The following is a 17,730-nucleotide window of genomic DNA, read 5'->3' on the forward strand; positions in this document are numbered from 1 at the left end:
GCCTTGATGTGACGGCCATCTCTTAGTGAGCAATAAAAGGAAAATACATTTTAAATGTGTTTAAATAGCAAAAGTTTTCTTTTACTGCTCAAAAATTACATTTTCACAAACTCTTCTAACTCGTCAACGTTGAGTTTTCCCTCGTCCTCGGTCCCCACCCTTCAGGATCTGCGGGAACTTACCACTGGTTCTGGATGGTACTCAAATACTGTTGTTTGCTTTTAGGAAACGAAGGTAGTGTCGTGGTCTATCTCCACTCTGACGCTGGCGTGGCTCTTGTTGCTGACGCTGTCTTACTCGTTTTCAAGTAGTATGCTCTTCATTCCTGATTTATGTTCTCAGGAGGGGATGCTGAGCCCGTGGTCTGTCCTCGCGCTGACGCTGCTGTGGCTCTTGTCGCTGACACTATCACAAGCTGACGCCCAGATCCGTGTTGGAGGCGCTATCAACCTGTTTGGCCGCTACGGCTACCTCAGCATCAGCATGAAGGTTGTACCTCGCAACGACACCGACCAGACGTGGCTTTTCCGAGAACCCATCGTCGATGTCTTCAAAAATGTTCCTGTTAGAAATAGGTATGTCTAAGCTGTTATACCTGGTGCGACATATAACGTTTGACCAGATTGACTATTTTGAGCATGGTACTACTATTTTCTTCATACAGGGTGACACAAAGGAACCGAACGTTATTTAAATAAGTAGTACACAGTAGTTAAATGGAATAAAATGGTTTTAATAATGTACATATTGAGGTAAAATTTGCCATTTGTTACAAAACAGTCATTTTTTGAAAATGACGTCATGCAAATGGCGGCCATGTACTTCTCTAAAAATGTTCATTCTGGTCTGAAAATCATCTGAAACTCAGGTCAGGAGGTCTTATTCAATGCCGTTGATATCTTCTGTGATTGCCCCCCCCCCCCTACTTCAAATCCCTTAGAGTGCGTGGTTTGTGAGCATAAACACGCTCCTTAAACAGGAAGTTATCACTAGTGGACAAGTCAGGTGACCTTGGTGGCCACGGTATGTCACCAAAGTGAGAAATCACCTTGTTAGGAAACATTCATTCAACACTGCTCTCAATCTAGCGATGTTTTCAGGTGTTCTCGAAATTCTAACAAGGCCTGGTGGTTTCTTTCTTGTTATATTCCCAGTTGTTCGGAACCCTGAAACCCATCTTAATAGCATATTTCGGCTTGGAACCGTTCCGTGGCGTTCAATGTTAAAATGTCCTCTAAATTCCCGCTGGATTTGACGACGGATTCACTATTTTGGACCAAAATATTGTATGCGAAAACGCGATGGTCTAAGGTGCACTGAGCCATTTCAACAAAAATGGCAAGCCTCACTGAAGGGTATGACATAACCTCAATCTTCCTACCACGTGCGACAACGATGAAACAGGTGTTTAAAAAACGTCCGGTTCCTTTGTGTCATCCTGTATGAGAGATTCTGAGTGAAAGCTTTTAGATTAATTACTTTAATGAAAATCTCATTTATAAAACTACTCGAAGGCAAGTAGCTTATGTTATCTTCTTAACACCTGCATTATCCGCAACGTAAAACATACTTGTGTATTCCAGCTTATCGCAGAAGGTGGCAACCAACCCTATCTTCCAGGGTGACTTCCACATGGAGTTCTGCGACAACGTGCGCCAGCTGCTGCAAGCCTACTTCCGCGACTTCGCCGTCGAGCGGCTGGACCGTCCTTGGCAAGCGTTCACGGGCAGCTGGGGACCCGCGGCGGTGGCACGTAACCTGGGGATCAACTCTACCTACGTGACTGGCAGACACAGCTACGTGCTGGTGCGGCTGGCGAGGCACCGCGACGCCGCCAGAGTGCAGGAGGACGCCGCCGTCACGCCCGACACATCGCAGATACACGAGGCGGTGGCGAGACAAGCTGACCAGGTCAAGGTGGGCGACACGGCGAGCGTCGTGGAGTTCATCAAGAGCTTCGGCAGCCACTACGTGCGCAGCTTCGTCACTGGCAACTCACTGTTCCAGGTGGGTACAGGAAACTCTCATGTCGTTTAGACTCAATGTTTGGAGGTCCGGGGAGCTTTCCGAAAGGTACTACTCTAGAACACGTCGTCAAGGCATTCCCTTTGAGGGCCTAATGTTTGAGAGGGTGATATGGCAATATCTGCCAACGGCTTGTCCTCCCGACGACAAAACCTACCGATATTTCGACGTCACGGTTGACTTCCCCTCTTTTCCTGAGCAGTGCTTCTCGTAAAAATACGTTTTAGAAGATATGCCTGTGCGTGCAAATTCTTTTGGAACAGTGCCTTCGTCTTGTATTCTATTTTGAGTAATATTTTTGGAGCATACCTAGCACCTAGTGTTTGACAGTGAGTTTAAATATGACCATCGGCGTGAAACTTCTAACGAACTTTCTTCGAATATATCTGATGATAAAGAAATAAAAATGATTCTTCTCCAAGTACTCAAGAATCGAACTTATTTTACATTGTTTACTTTAGGATTATCAAACCATCCGGAATTACCCGAAAACAAATACAGCATCTTCATCTCTGAGAAAAACCACAGCTGCGTTTATTATGTAACTTAGTAAACCACAAGAAGAGGCACACGACGCCGCAAACCATGATATGGTTGAATCCGCAACCTTGTTGGTCAAGTAAAGCCACGACTTTGTGTTTTGGTTTCTAAATAAATGTGATATCGTCAATGTCACGTCTTCTGAACTGAGATATGATGAAACTTGTGATCTTAGATTTTGATCTTGTTGGTCTCGTGATCTTGTTAGAATCTGAAGGTCAAGCTACAAAATACAAGGTGTTTCCAAATTGTCTGGACATATTTAGTGGACTTGTTCCTTGGGCTCAGAGAGCAAAGAATATAAAACGTTTCTATTCTGTGCTCTCTGCTTGGGCTAAAACAAACATAACATTCCGCAAAAGTATGGCTCTAAAATGCCTAGATTTCTGTTTGTCGGTCTGATGACCGATTGTTGTTAAAATCGGATGACAAAAAACCGAGTAATCAGTTTTTTTCTACATTCAGTTACGCAATTAATATGACGATCATACTGCTCTGTAAAATAATAATAAACAATATGGAAGTCTTATTGTCTTCACATTGCGTGACCGAATGTAGATAAAAACTGATTACTCGGTTGTTTGTCATCCGATTTTAACAAACAAGGTCTTATTCGATTTAAATTTAAATTCTATATATTTTTAATCGTAGAATTATTTCCTTTATGTTTACGGTTTCCATGAAATTTGACATTTAAGATTTTAAATGGCCACCATATTGAAACGGCTTAAAAGATATTGGAACGAAACCGTGTAAGCTCTTTTTACCTATAAATACACATCTATACCAATTTTGAAATTCTCAATTTTGAAATATCTTGAAAAATGCCCCAGATATAAAGAAATTTAAAAAAAATCACAAACGGACCGAAAAAAAAATCTAGGCATTTTAGACCCCTACTTATGTGGCATTTTATGTTTGTTAACTCAAGGAACAAGTACACAAAATATGTCCAGACAATTTGGAAACACCCTGTTTATATTATAAAGCGTAGATCGAAACAGTTGAATTATGTGCAGATCGTAATTTAAAAATGAAGAAACAGTCCGTGGTTCGTGCGTCTGAATGTTAAATCAACCTTTTCCATAATAGAATTTTCAATTTTCAATTCCAATATTTAGGACAGCAATAATCTTTTAAAGGTCGAATTTTAAGTATTTTGCTCTATTCATACTCATATTGAATTTTTACAGAACTGCACATCAGCTTACGCCATCCAAGTCTTCTAAGTCCGCGGCAACTAAGAAAATACAGGAAAATATATTTATGAAGGCTGGGTAAAATGACATTGCTTTACATTTCGTGATTTTGTAAATCATTTGTAATCCTAGGAATAGACTTAGCTCTTCCGGGACTTTTCTATATGAACTTAAAATTGTATTCAATATAAGTATCAATTATTGTGACAACTTTTGAGGCAAATAGTAAAAACAAGTAATATGATGAAAAAAATCTCTGAGTGCATGAACTAAGTAGTAAGGTTAAGTTGAAATTAAGGCCAACTCTTGTACACAGAAAGTGTTTGGAAGTGGTTTTATCCACCTTATTTTATACTGAATTATTTGTGGTTTTCATCAACTATGGTACAATTCTCACACTTTAATGTTATGAAAACAGAGTTTTACAATGGTTTCGTCCTTTAATGTACCCTTTTTATCCTTCTAGTTTGTTTCCCCTTTAACATCTTAAGGGGGAAAAACTCGAAGGATAAAAAGTGTCCTTCAAGACGTACTTCTTTTTCAAGACATACCTTAAAGGGGAGCAGTGCGCGAATACCACTCCCATTTTATTCTTATGGGAAAACATGTGATTATATAGGTACATTTATTTTTAAACCCGTTAGAGATATTGACTTAATTTTTTTTATATTCATTCCTTAGATTGTTTTCTATGATTTCATGCTATATAAACAAGAAATTAGGTCTAGTTTTTAAAATATAAAATAAACAAATTGCTAATTTTTATTGTGTTTTTTTTTAATAATAAACAATTTATTTTTAAAGTAAAATTAATGGTAACATTCTAAAAATGCATGAAACTATTCACCATGGTAACAGGAAGTATTGTGTCAAATTTGGGCTTGATGAGTTAAGTAGTTTTGTTTAGAATGGTACCTAAACTTATAAAAACTAACTTTCGGATATTCACATTTGAACCCTTGAAGGGCAGGCTCAGTAGAATCCAGAAGGGCCCTCTTTCAAAAATCCGGGAAAATTGTTTTTATATACAATATTAGACTATGGTTACTCAAATTGTTCAGTTTTTTTTTCCTAAATACAAATATGCAGTTTGATTTAAGATTTGACTATTACAAGCTTAGTAAATCAGGAAAAACCGGGAAAATGGGTAGTTTCCTTAATGTATCTTAATGCAGAATTAATGATTCCTTCTTATATAAAAAAATATCCAAAGTATAAAGTGTTATATATTTTCTTAAACAGCACAAAATACACAATATTTTGTCATAATTTATTAAAAACTTATTTTTTGGGCATTTTCGCACACTGCTCCCCTTAAAACATATTTTCGTTTCTCATGATTCACGTTTTTGAAACGCCACCTATGTAACCGTGCTGAAATTTAAATTGTCTCAATAGGACTCTTTTTGGCGGTATTTTTCATCCTCGATGGCACACTTCTCGTACCTCAGATTTGTCTCAACTCTTCCAATAGCCTTCCACCAAGTGACCTTTCCCAACCACGAGTTCAAAGTCAATCGTGTACCAATTGTCCAGATAACATCTACATGTTGCCACGTCATACACACACCTGGTCTGAGATAGCTCTACACTACATGCTCTCATGATGTCACCACATGTATTACTCATACACCACAGCCTGCAACACTACTTGACGATCAGAAAAAACTTATATTAGAATTGTAAATAGTCGAAAACCCTGGAATGATTCAGATACTATTTATGTTGCTGTGAATATTTACAGAAGCCCAAATATATGTGTAATGCATAATGTTTGAATATTCCTAATCGGTTCCAGCAATGAATATGGATACTGGAGTTGATATCCATAGTTAATAGTCCGGGATGCTTCAAAAGGCACTTGAGGTCCTTTCTCGCTGGTAAAGGCTACTACAGTGTCTGCGCATTTTCGCTGACGGACAGTCCTCATGAATTTTAATGTATATTTTTCAAGTTAGTTAGTTAGTTTTAGTAAATTTGACTTGGCTAATGCATGTATATTGTTGATCTAGCTGAATAAATTATATCCCATCTAGATCGACCTGAATTCAGTTTTTTACTAGAGATCCCAGAATTTAAAGTGTGCTCCCATTCTAGTTCTATTTAGTCTTTTATTCTTTTATTTTTTCCTAACCTAATATTGAATGAGAACTTAAATGAGAAAATTAAGGCTTGAACAGGCTTAAACATAAAGAATTCTGCACAAGTTGTCCTTTGAGATTGGCGTTGTTAACAAGTTGGTAAAGTAAAAATCTGTATTTTTTCAACAGTACCCTCCATCGGCGACTCAGTTGGATCAAGTTCATTCTCATTCTTACTCGTATAATTGGTTACAACTCTGACGTAAGCATGGAAAATCTATCTGGTAGAGTGTCTAAAGTCGAAGGAATATTTGTTAATCGAAATCGATCTTACTACAGTATACTACTTAAGCGACTACCTCTCATCTAAGTCTCTTAGACTAGGATTTCAAATCATCCTAATCCGTCATTAAATTTTTTCATAGCACGTTGTACATTACAGTTCAAAATTTTTTCAAATGAATATAAAATACAATTCAAACATTTCGTAAAACACTTGGGTCGGATTCAACGTTTGGTGGAAATTAATTCCCTTTTACCTCCATGCACTAGCCTTAAAATAATTTGTATTTATTACAAATATTCTTAAATTACAGGTTTAAAAAAACAAGGTCTTAAAAAACAAACGTAAACTTAAAGCTCTATTCAATCGTATTGGAATATTTATATTAACCAACCATTCTTTCAATTACGATTTTTTAAATAAAGAAACTTATCTTTTCTTACAAAACCTTAATTTTTCTTTCTGCAAAATACTCGTAATACCTTACATGAATGGTTATTTGATAAGTATCAAGAAACTCCTTCCAATGTATTGTGAAATGATGTCCTTCTTTAAACTTAGTTGCTTAATCTAATGCCCGATATAAATAACTCAAAGACTCTGTTATGCGCAGGATTGACAGTTTAACACGTGCGCGGTTGTTATTTATATTTTTCGTGAAGAACTCGTTAACTCCAATCACTTAGCTTTCCTATTCCTAAATTACTTTGGATTTAATATCCTAACCAAGGATCAACAGAAGACGATTTTATACCAGTTTTTTAGTTGGTGTTTGTATACTACGTTTTGACGTTTAATATTTATTTGTACATAACAAAATTAAAAACTATTTAGATAAAACAAACCTGTCTATTTTCAAAATATATCTTGTCTTGGTATTATTATTTAAGTCAACCGCAAACTGTTGAATCTGTCCTAATACAAAATAAACCATTCTGACGATATCAGCGCATTCATACACAACCGGTCGTGAAAAACACTTACAATACTTACAAAATAGCCTTGCTTAAGATTTTAAAACGGGACAAGTTAACTTGCAGTATTTAAAGTTACTAATTTCTCCCAAAGAAAATGGATTACGAACTACGATAACAGAATGAAAAAGCAGAAATTAAACATACTCCATTATGAAATTATTCTTCGTGTGATCAGACTATACGTCAAGGTATTTTTGTGCCCGGTTTGAGTAGAGGACATTATTTGTCTACTATTTGTTCTAACTTAAAAGCGATTTCAACTAAATTACCAAGCCATACATAACCTATTTCTTGTTCTCTTCTGTCTCTTGCACTACCGTAAAGCCAAAGAAGAAAACAGTATCCACCCAAAAATGAGAGAGAAACATTTAACCTATTATATATTAGAAAAGTTGAGTCCACAACATTGCACTCAGACATAACCAATGTGAAACAAAATTTTACAATGGAATGAGATTTAAAGTATTTTACTATTTACTATTTAAAGTCAATTTCATAACCCTATTTAATCGCCAAGGCTGGGAAAATAATTTTCGATCATAGTTTGTAAAATCAGGCAGTTATGGCCAAAATATCTCCATGCAATTTATAAGTCATCTCACTACAAAGTCAATACTACTGCATTACAACCAGTATGGTAATTCGTTCAATAATATTCTACGTTTCTTATCATTCAGAAGAGTTCATTGACTTGCTATTCGTGTCTGAGTAGTAAATAAACAAACACTGCTGCTAACCAGCTGTGATAGTTTGAAGATTTGTGATTACGTCCTTCAATGATGTCACTGTTGATTGAGATTTTCCCCATTGACTTTGAATAATGCAAAGACTTTACATGCTATTAAATTGTAAGTCTGTTTTTTGTGTTGATGTCGTTTAAAAGTTTATCTTTTAGATTTTTGACATTTTGTTTGGAAAACGAGACGGCAAGTTATTGAGTATAATTCGATCGTTTGGTTTGGTTAAATTTATGATTTGGTTAAAATTGTATAAAAAATATCGTCAGAAAAAAATGGCAATCCATACAAGACCGTATTCATAAACCAAATGGAACTAGCCTTGAAATAGTCTTCAGCTGATCCATAAGTATGATGGAAGACGGAGTAGAGTAAGTTTCATCATTTACTTTTGGATACTGAACTTGTATTAATTGCTAAAGGATTAATCTATGATTTCACCAATAACCTGAGAACATATGTACAAATGTTATCATGTCTCACGTCCTTTGAATGTCCAAATTATGCAGTTATGGCCGAATATAAATAGGAAGGGAGCTTAAAGAATTAGAGTATCCATTAAGAGTTCTAGAATTGACTTGAGATTGAGTTTCTAAATGTTAAAGACTAAGAAAGAGGATATTTTAAACTAGATTAGTAGTTTCAATTATTCATCCAAGTTAAGTTTACTTATCAACATAGACACGTTGCTTGCACTACTTTTACTTGCGTCTGCATCCGGTTTGCAAGAATGACAAGTCAGCTGTTAAGTAGTAAAGCTTACCTACAATTTACTCTGCTTACGAGTTTCACTCCCTACATGAAACCTTTCATTTTATATGTTGTAAAAACCTTACTAATTTAAGTTCAGGATAAAATATTAATAAAGAAGAATTGTAAGCTACGAAGAACATGGAACACATTAGATAGTTACGTTCAAACATTGAAACCGTTGAAGGGAACCTTTTAAGTTATAAGATTAAAGTCTGATTCACATTTATCGAGTAATGTTTTAATTGTTTAGGGACAATGCTATGTCCTTTGTAATTTCTGATGTTTATTTTAGAGGATGGTACATGTACACAATGTACATGACGAGACATAAGTATAAACTTTTAAATCACCACGTTCAAGTTGAATTAGTAAATAATTAGTGCAATCACACAACTTTATTTCAAATAGATTTTTAATTGCATGCATAGTCGAGCGATTACTGTGCCCACCTTCAAATCGGATAGTCGTATGTTCTTAAGCGGCATCGAATTAGTGCCTGGATGCCAGATATATGTATTTGGGCTGTCAATCAAAGATGAATTCCAACAAAAGAGGATCGACGTTAGTCAAGACCAGGGGCTGGACCTTTTTCACCCTTCCTCATCAAAGCTCTACGTGATTATTCATTTAATACAAAATTCCGTTCAAATGGCTTCGCGAACAGGTGACCTATCGGTAAAACGACCACCCTGTTAAACGTACAAATAATAAACCTAACAAAAATATCGTTTTTTTGTAATCTCAAATCTACTTAGCTAACAACATTCAGTAAAAATGTTAACTAAAAAAGAGTCACTAGTATGTTTTTAAAATGTCGGTCAAATGGCTTGACGAGCAAGTGGCGTGTATGTCAACTGGTTGTGTCCAATCAAACCAAATTAACTTATGACAAAAAAATAAGCCTACAGTAACAAAAATATCTATATTTGCAATTTCAAATCTAATAGTTGGCAACATTCAATAAAATATTTAACTAAAAAATATTCAGTATCTTTTAAAATGTCGGTCAAATGGCTTGACGAGCAAGTGGCATGTCGGTCCACTGGTTGCCTCCGTAAAAACACAAAACACATAAACGTAACAAAATATCCAAATATGTAATTTACTTCACCTTACAATAAAAAAATATGGAACTAAAAAGAGCAAGATCGAGTCTCTTAGTGGGGAAAAACAAACTAGAGCCGTAGCGAAGGTTTACAATCATGCACGCATTAGCGAACAATGGATATCAATCAGGGGGAAGTTTATTGTCTTGGGTGAGTCAACCAGAACAACCTCAGACACACGGCGGGACTCCGTGAAATAATGTTAAATCAATACAACACGGCTACCCTTGAGAGGAAACAAAACTAAAAGACTGAACTTTGCAAGGTATTAGACACCTCAATGCGATTACAATGAATCTGGGCAATGTTTTACCAAACTTAAAATATGCAACGGAATACTTTTAAATTCACAGAAACAATGATAGAAAAGTTAAATAACTCAACAGGGATCTCAATAAATGATAATTTACTAAGAAGATCGCCTGTTAATAAGTTGTCATGTTCATTTTACCGGTGTCCTGTGCCTATCGTCAGTACCTAGAAATCTGCCCAGACAAATAAAGATGAACTTACTAAACATGATTGCAATTATTAAAATGGGTAAGTGACAAATATACTGTACAGTGTTTTTATCATAATTTTTGTAATGAATAAAATAATATATTTCCACATAAATCATTTACTCGTACTATTAAAATTTGTTAACTTGCATTTTACTCTTGTATCTGTTTTGTTCGTTGGTTTGAATCGTTCAAAAATCTTCAGGCTTATAAAAGAGTATTCCAGTATTAGACAGTCCAAAATACGTTTCAAAGAGTTTTATATACTAAATTGAATATGGATATCGATATGCTTGCGTATCTCGGTCCCTCAAATGCGTTGACTTAAACATTTGATTTTAGAAATGCAATACTTCGTGCTATACTGTATCACAATTATTTACCCCTACAACGGATGACTTAAGTGAATTTATTCACAGTAATCAGTTAATTGCATGTCGCAAATTTGATTACGGTAATCCCTGACATCTCGTCATCGCTTGTATAGAAAGTTGCTGTTCGTACAGAACTTCTGACCAAAGGTCAACAGCCTACCTGTGATGATTAGACGTAACACCTGCAAGGCAGCATTCCTGGTTAGCGCCACCGGCCAGCCAACAATCACCCACACTTCTTCTTCTTCCACTAGTTCTTCTTCTTGTCATTCTACATCATATTCCGCTTCTTAATATACATGCTGACCACTGACCAGCTGACCTTGCAGCATTGATTTAATGTGAAGCAAAACTAGTCCCAGAGTTTTTCATTGAACCAAAATTACGATTTATATTTCTCAATGATGTGAAAAAAGGGAATATATTTTTCGTTGCAGCACGCACGTTGGGACTTAAATAGTTCTGATGATGTAGGCCAAAAAAGAAACAGCTGGAGTCGATAATTTAAGCTGTACATTTTTGTGACTGCGAAATTCCTTCACTGATTTTTTCGAAGAAAATAGTCCTGTTATAAAGTTCTAATTTATATTCGTGGGGCTATTCAATTATTTGTTGTTTGCCATAGTGTCACATTAATTATCGAAATAAAACAATAAATACCCCTTAAGTGACATTAAAACAAATTGAAAGTTCAAACGTTTTAGTACGTCTGGACGTGTTTTAATTGTTGTGTTGACGGAGAAATACGTAACGCATCTAAATAACTGTACAACAACTGTATAGATATAAATGTATAAAATAGCATAAGAGCTAATTTATAGTAGTAAACAATGCACCAAATCTCAGTTTTTGTGAGTTAATAAAGTAAGCACAGTATGACGGAAAATATAGTTTATCACACGTGTAGGCCTAAATGATGTGTGTGACACTATTGCTAGTGTCGTTAAGTCATTTTATGCCATAGTGATGAAATATTACGAAATCAAGAATCAATCTTGTGTTTAATCATCTTTGAAGCTTGATTGAGATTGACAGCCGTATTTATAAGTTCGAATTATCTTTTGTTGTGTTGACTCATCGGCAATAAGTTGATAATAACTGCACTTCACTCAGCACAAATTGAACAGCTGTGATAGCTAAAATGGTTAATCCGTGTGACAGCTAGGCCTAGTATAGTTTGAAGTAAACTTCTTCAACTTACCCTGAAATTGAATTGTAGCCATGCATCTAACATGGTAGTGAACAAGTTAAATAAAACAAGTGTTTTTTTTCTCTCTTAAAAATAGTTGACCTTAAACTAATCTTGAAAAAATAAAAAATATAGCTGGACACTAAATGTATACCTAGTAATTTAACACGCTCTTATGAAAGAAAACGCAGTTAAATTCATAATTTCTTTAATTGGTTTAGATATTTAGATAGAGATTAACATAACTTAATTTCAGTAACAACTTCAGGAAGGACTCTGCTATAAAACAGAGCACGACGTGTCCATAAAGTTTTATACAACTTATGCATAGTTTCTAGCCAATTTGTATAATATTAAAAAGCTGTCCAATAATCATGACGTTCACGATAACGTCATTGTAAACTAATTCCATGACGTTGATATATTGACACAGTTCATGAATTAGGTTATGTTCGATTCCAAGAAACCTTTATTTGTAAAGTATTATTTTAATCAATTAACTGTTGAACTTATTTTAGTTACGTTGCATCAGACAGCTGCTTTTCATAGCCAAAGTTATTCTCATCCTTAGGGTAAAAAGAATCTTCAATACTCCGTTTAAAGTATTTAGGCGGTTTGAGGGAAAGTACATCTACCACTTGTCTGCTTATATTTTGCAGCTGATTGACGTTTTGACAATTATCTCAGCTGTTGAGCGGTTTTAATGACAGGGTCAAGACATGGAGGGTAAATTTATTCCCCTAAAACCGCCTAAATTTTGTGAACGGGGTATAGTAATAAAAATAATGATAAAGCATCGGATATTAATCTTCCCATTCTAAAATACGTGCATTAACCACAACCAAGTTTACTGTCATATTTGAATAGATTTGTGAACATTATTAATATGTTAGGCCTGCTTGGCCTTATTATTAATATGTTACTTACTTGCATATTTTATCACAACGTGAACTCTTTTATAGACATTTAATCTAATTGGAATAGTTAAATATTTTAAGTAATTGGAAGTTAAATTCCTTATTACGATGACCAACCTTATTACGAGTAATAAACAGTTGATGTACCAAAACACGAAGAATGGTTGAAGTGTGACAGTTTTTTTTCAGAAAATGTAGTTTTCGTGCCAAACGTTATCCTAGAGCTTGTGTCAATTTAGGCCCCGGTGAGTAAATATACCGTTATCAGAAGTATTTATTGCCTCAACTTTATACAGTATACACCGTGAGCATGATCAATACTGCATAATCAACGCCAGAGCCATGTAACACGTTTGCGTAACCGGTTATGATCAGTTAAAACTTGCACTTTCACGGTGACTTCAGCACAAGCGGTGTCCGCCTTGCTAAACTGTGCCACTGGGCATGCCAGCAAAATTATCATAGCGAAGACCGTGTAAACTATAGAAAATTGTCGATGGGTTTTTACTCGGAAAATTCTCATCAAGTATTCCTCAAAGGATCCGTTTGGAAGCTTTTGTGGCTGGTGTAGAAATCATAGTTTTTTTTCCAACTTAAACTATACAGGGTGATTTGTACTCAGTGTGACAAAATGTTTTTGGTGTAAGTACAAAGTAAATGAAGTGTGATGATGCATATCAAATGTTCCAAGTCTAAAAATTAGCTTCCCAAAAAATTATTTTATGTTTTTCAAAAATAACCATGTTTTTAAACTTAATACAGCGATTTCTCAATTACCTGTAAATGGATTTGAGTAGATAATGTCATTTTCGTGTTCTACATTAAATTTTGAACAAGAATAATGGAAAATGACGGAGGATCAGTTGTAAAAACTAAAGATAAAAATTAAGATATTTGATAAAAATTTTAAAAACAATGGTCTATTGCATTTTTCACACCCTGTATACAAGAAAGTGTCGGAATATGTTAAAAACTGCGCCATTTTATAAGCTTTCCAACGATATGCTACACTATTGAGGTTTATGTCTGCTTATGTACGCTTTAATGGTTTGAAGACTACAAAGCATGGTGTCTTTAACATTTAAAACATAGAAAGTCGGCATGTATTAAGCAAAAGTTGTATTTTTGATTCAGCTTGAACAGTAAAAACAGTAAAAAAGTTCCCTGTTTTCTGGTATTCAAACCACTAAAACAAACAAAAAAATATCTAAACCTCAATAGTGTAGCATATAGTTGGAAAGCTTATAAAATGGCGTAGTTTTTAACATATTCGGACACTTTCTTGTATACAGGGTGTGAAAAATGCAATAGACCAATGTTTTTAAAAATTTTATCAAATATCTTAATTTTTATCTTTGAATCTATTTAAAATGGAGTTTTTACAACTGATCCTCCGTCATTTTCCATTATTCTTGTTCAAAATTTAATGTAGAACACGAAAATGACATTATCTACTCAAATCCATATACAGGTAATTGAGGAATCGCTGTATTAAGTTTAAAAGCATGGTTATTTTTGAAAAACATAAAATAATTTTTTGGGAAGCTAATTTTTAGACTTGGAACATTTGATATGCATCATCACACTTCATTTACTTTGTACTTACACCAAAAAAATTTTGTCACACTGAGTACAAATCACCCTGTATAGGTCAGATCAAATCCATGGAAATTGTAAGAAAAAATCGTCTACAAATGAATTTAGTCTGGCAAGGCTGACTTAAAAATTATGGATTGGATTCAATCCCATAGCTTTTTTTCATCGAGATGGTCCATGTTCTATTCAATAGGTACGGTACTGAAGTTGACATCCCATCTATATGAATCGGCTGTATCAAGTTTTTTTATACATATAGTTGAAAGATCCTCTCATTGAGTACGGTAGCAGCTATTGTTCTTATAGTGATTCATAGGCCTACTAATCTGAGTGCAGTTAATGGCCACGTATAAATCTATCGTTTATGAGTTACCACCTCCGTTTCGATCTGTATGGTTGAAAATAAGGCATTTACGAAAAAACTGTATTTTATATCAGCACAATTTCTACTTTGTCTGCGGCTGGGTAGCTCAATACAGCTAGTTGTACCGTCCTTAAGTTGGCTGATGCCAATTACGATTTAAACTGCAAGTACTCATTCTATTATACAATCTCAGTTGGTTTTCGATGCGCGTTGTATGCTTGGTTTCGTAGAGTATATTGATGTCAGAATTTTTTGGGTTAGGGGTACACTATTTAAACTTTTATTCAGCTGATTCTTCTAAAGGACGACAGATTTATAGAAGAGTTTGTTTGATTCATGCTATGATGCTATGCTACAACTCCAACATCTGAATTTCACGGTAATGTACCTCTAGTCAAAGCTGGTTGGCCAAGGATCTCAAGCATCGAGATCCATGACCACATAATTAACAGCACTTGATCTTTCAAACTGGAAGTTAAGCTTAGCACAAAGCGTAATTGGAATTCCCTCGTGGTCAAAACAACCCCGCCACGCCCTGCAGGTCCAATGGCAGACTCTGGTGACTCAAGTAGTACAGTATATACATTGGCCGCTATATCAGCGAGACCGTTTATACTCTGTGTTGCGTAACAGTGAAGTAATCACTCCGGTTTCACTGACAAGTCAAGGATGCAAGTTGTCGAGTAGGTTTACTATGACCTACTTCTGTTTACCTCGGAATAAATTCATGACATTCTTCACACGCGCACGTGTGACGGTTTGGATCCATTGTCTCGTGAAGCAGTTGTGGAATGAGATAGACCTCTGGTGATTTGAATTCCGCTCTCGTGATTTATGATCTTTGAATATAGTTATCCACAGTTTTAATTATGCTAGTAGTAATACTCTTACATTGTTCGCGCTGTTGTATTGCGTTAGCAGTGGGAATATACTGTGTTGCTGACTCAACAGAGTTGTTTATTCAAACTAGTTGACGGTAATTGCACTGCGAGGCTGCATGCTAAATAACTTTAGCCTGCCGTTGGAATTAAAATGTGAATACAATATTTTTAGCAGTAAAATTAATCAGGCTTCAAAATTTAAAATGAAATAAAAATTATGAAATCAAACTTGCTTTCATTTCATAAACTCCCCTGAGAGTATACTGTAGGCTGGTTTATATTACATTTATTATATATTATAAGATATACGAAAATCTTACTAATTTTGATTTAAATAGGTATTTCAAGGCAAAGAGTAAACGATAAAATATGGCATACATTTTACAACATAAACAGCCTTGAAAAAGATAGATGAAGAATAAAAAACATTTCCTTATGGCTCCTGGTTGATAATGATGGACCTTCCCTAACATTAGGAGATGAATGGATTAAGCTTGGGTTTTGAATCAATGTGTTTGTTATAATCCACAATACAGATTTTACTGTACTGAGTAACAGACATGAACAGTAAAATGTTCTCTTAAGTTTGGCTTGCAGAATGTTGTGTGGAGGTAAAGACTCTTATCCTGGAAAACTGAACAAAGTCACAGGAGTATGCTATCAAGCATAATGACCCTTGCCTTTGCATGTTTTTATTTCCTTGGAACACTGTATGTTGCAGAGATCAACAGCTACTTCTCTTAGTCTGATGCTCATCGCACTGTATGTTGTAGGTGTTTGTCTACAGTCCAGCCATCTACACTTGCAACAAGGTGATGAAGGTGTGAGGTGTAGCTCAACTGTCCTCTGAGGAGATCAACAGCTACTTCTCTTAGTCTGATGCTCATCGTACTGTATGTTGTAGGTGTTTGTGTACAGTCCAACCATCTACACTTGCAACAAGGTGATGAAGGTGTGAGGTGTAGCTCAACTGTCCTCTGAGGAGATCAACAGCTACTTTTCTTAGTCTGATGCTCATCTCACTGTATGTTGTAGGTGTTTGTGTACAGTCCAGCCATCTACACTCGCATCAAAGAGGTGATGAAGATGCGAGGGGTTGCTAAACTGTCCTCTGAGGAGATCAACAGCTACTTTTCTTAGTCTGATGCTCATCGCACTGTATGTTGTAGGTGTTTGTGTACAGTCCAGCCATCTACACTCGCATCAAAGAGATGATGAAGGTGCCGAGGGGTAGCTTAACTGTCCTCTGAGGAGATCAACAGCTACTTCTCTTAGTCTGATGCTCATCGTACTGTATGTTGTAGGTGTTTGTGTACAGTCCAGCCATCTACACTCGCATCAAGGAGGTGATGAAGGTGCGAGGGGTAGCTCAACTGTCCTCTGAGGAGATCAACAGCTACTTCTCCCCGTGGTACGCAGAGCACATGGGTCGTATCCTAGCAGCTAGTGGCAACTCCACCCTCGAGTCCTGGGCTACAAACAACCTCCGTACTCAGTTCTACTTCTTCGTCTTCTCCAGCCTTATCAAACTACACCACCCTGATAGCTCAGACTTGCTCAAAGACTTGGACAAACTGTTAAGAAACGAAGCTCTACTCCAGATAGACTTGAGGACGTTAGCGCCTGTTTTTAAGGATGCCCAGAAAAGACAGTGGTTTGAGGAAGTGATTGACAACAACCTCAAATTATGGGAGGTCAATATGAGATAGCCGGTGATGATTTAGCTTTCTACTTAAGGATGACTGTTTTAGTGTACATTGAGAGGTTATTTATTCCTTTTACTGTAAGATTTAGTTTAATATTTTGACAATCATTATTGTCTATTTTAAGAGAGTGTACAGATGTGTAAATAAATTATTGGCTAATGTTTAGCTGATTTAATAAACTATTTTTTAATGTCATCAATTTATTTACACCCATTTTTGGTTGAGATGTAAATGGAGGGATTAAGACGTTCCAGAAAAGCTTCCTTGGCACTACTACCAATACTGAAATATTTACAGCCACCAGTAAAATGATTATTTGTAGGATCGTAGCAAGGTTTGTAGGAGCTACACACCTGAAGGAAAGGTGTCTAAAACACGCTAACAATCACCAAGCTTTGACCCTTTAAGTCTCTATGGTAGGTACATAGGTTATCATGAATAATACAACCAAAAAGTAACTATTTACACTTACAACTATTTACTCAAACCTAACTCATCAACA

At 35.7% G+C, this 17,730-nt stretch overlaps 1 protein-coding gene across 2 annotated transcripts in view; it reads left to right on the forward strand.

Moving 5' to 3' along the window:
• Nucleotides 1-17,423, forward strand: part of LOC128987938 (torso-like protein) — a 48,579-nt gene extending 31,156 nt beyond the window's left edge. For both annotated transcript variants that reach the window (XM_054409048.1, XM_054409049.1), the window contains exons 2-4: nt 343-575; nt 1,584-2,007; nt 16,827-17,423. In XM_054409048.1, the coding sequence (XP_054265023.1) occupies nt 349-575; nt 1,584-2,007; nt 16,827-17,231 (1,056 nt within the window). In that variant the 5' untranslated portion in view covers nt 343-348 and the 3' untranslated portion in view covers nt 17,232-17,423. The remainder of the gene's footprint in view (nt 1-342; nt 576-1,583; nt 2,008-16,826) is intronic.
• Nucleotides 17,424-17,730: the final 307 nt, after the last annotated feature.

This window comes from Macrosteles quadrilineatus, unplaced genomic scaffold (assembly GCF_028750875.1).
Source record: "Macrosteles quadrilineatus isolate MER2022 unplaced genomic scaffold, UCM_ALF_1.0 Scaffold_2__2_contigs__length_208266976, whole genome shotgun sequence".
NCBI lineage: Eukaryota > Metazoa > Arthropoda > Insecta > Hemiptera > Cicadellidae > Macrosteles > Macrosteles quadrilineatus.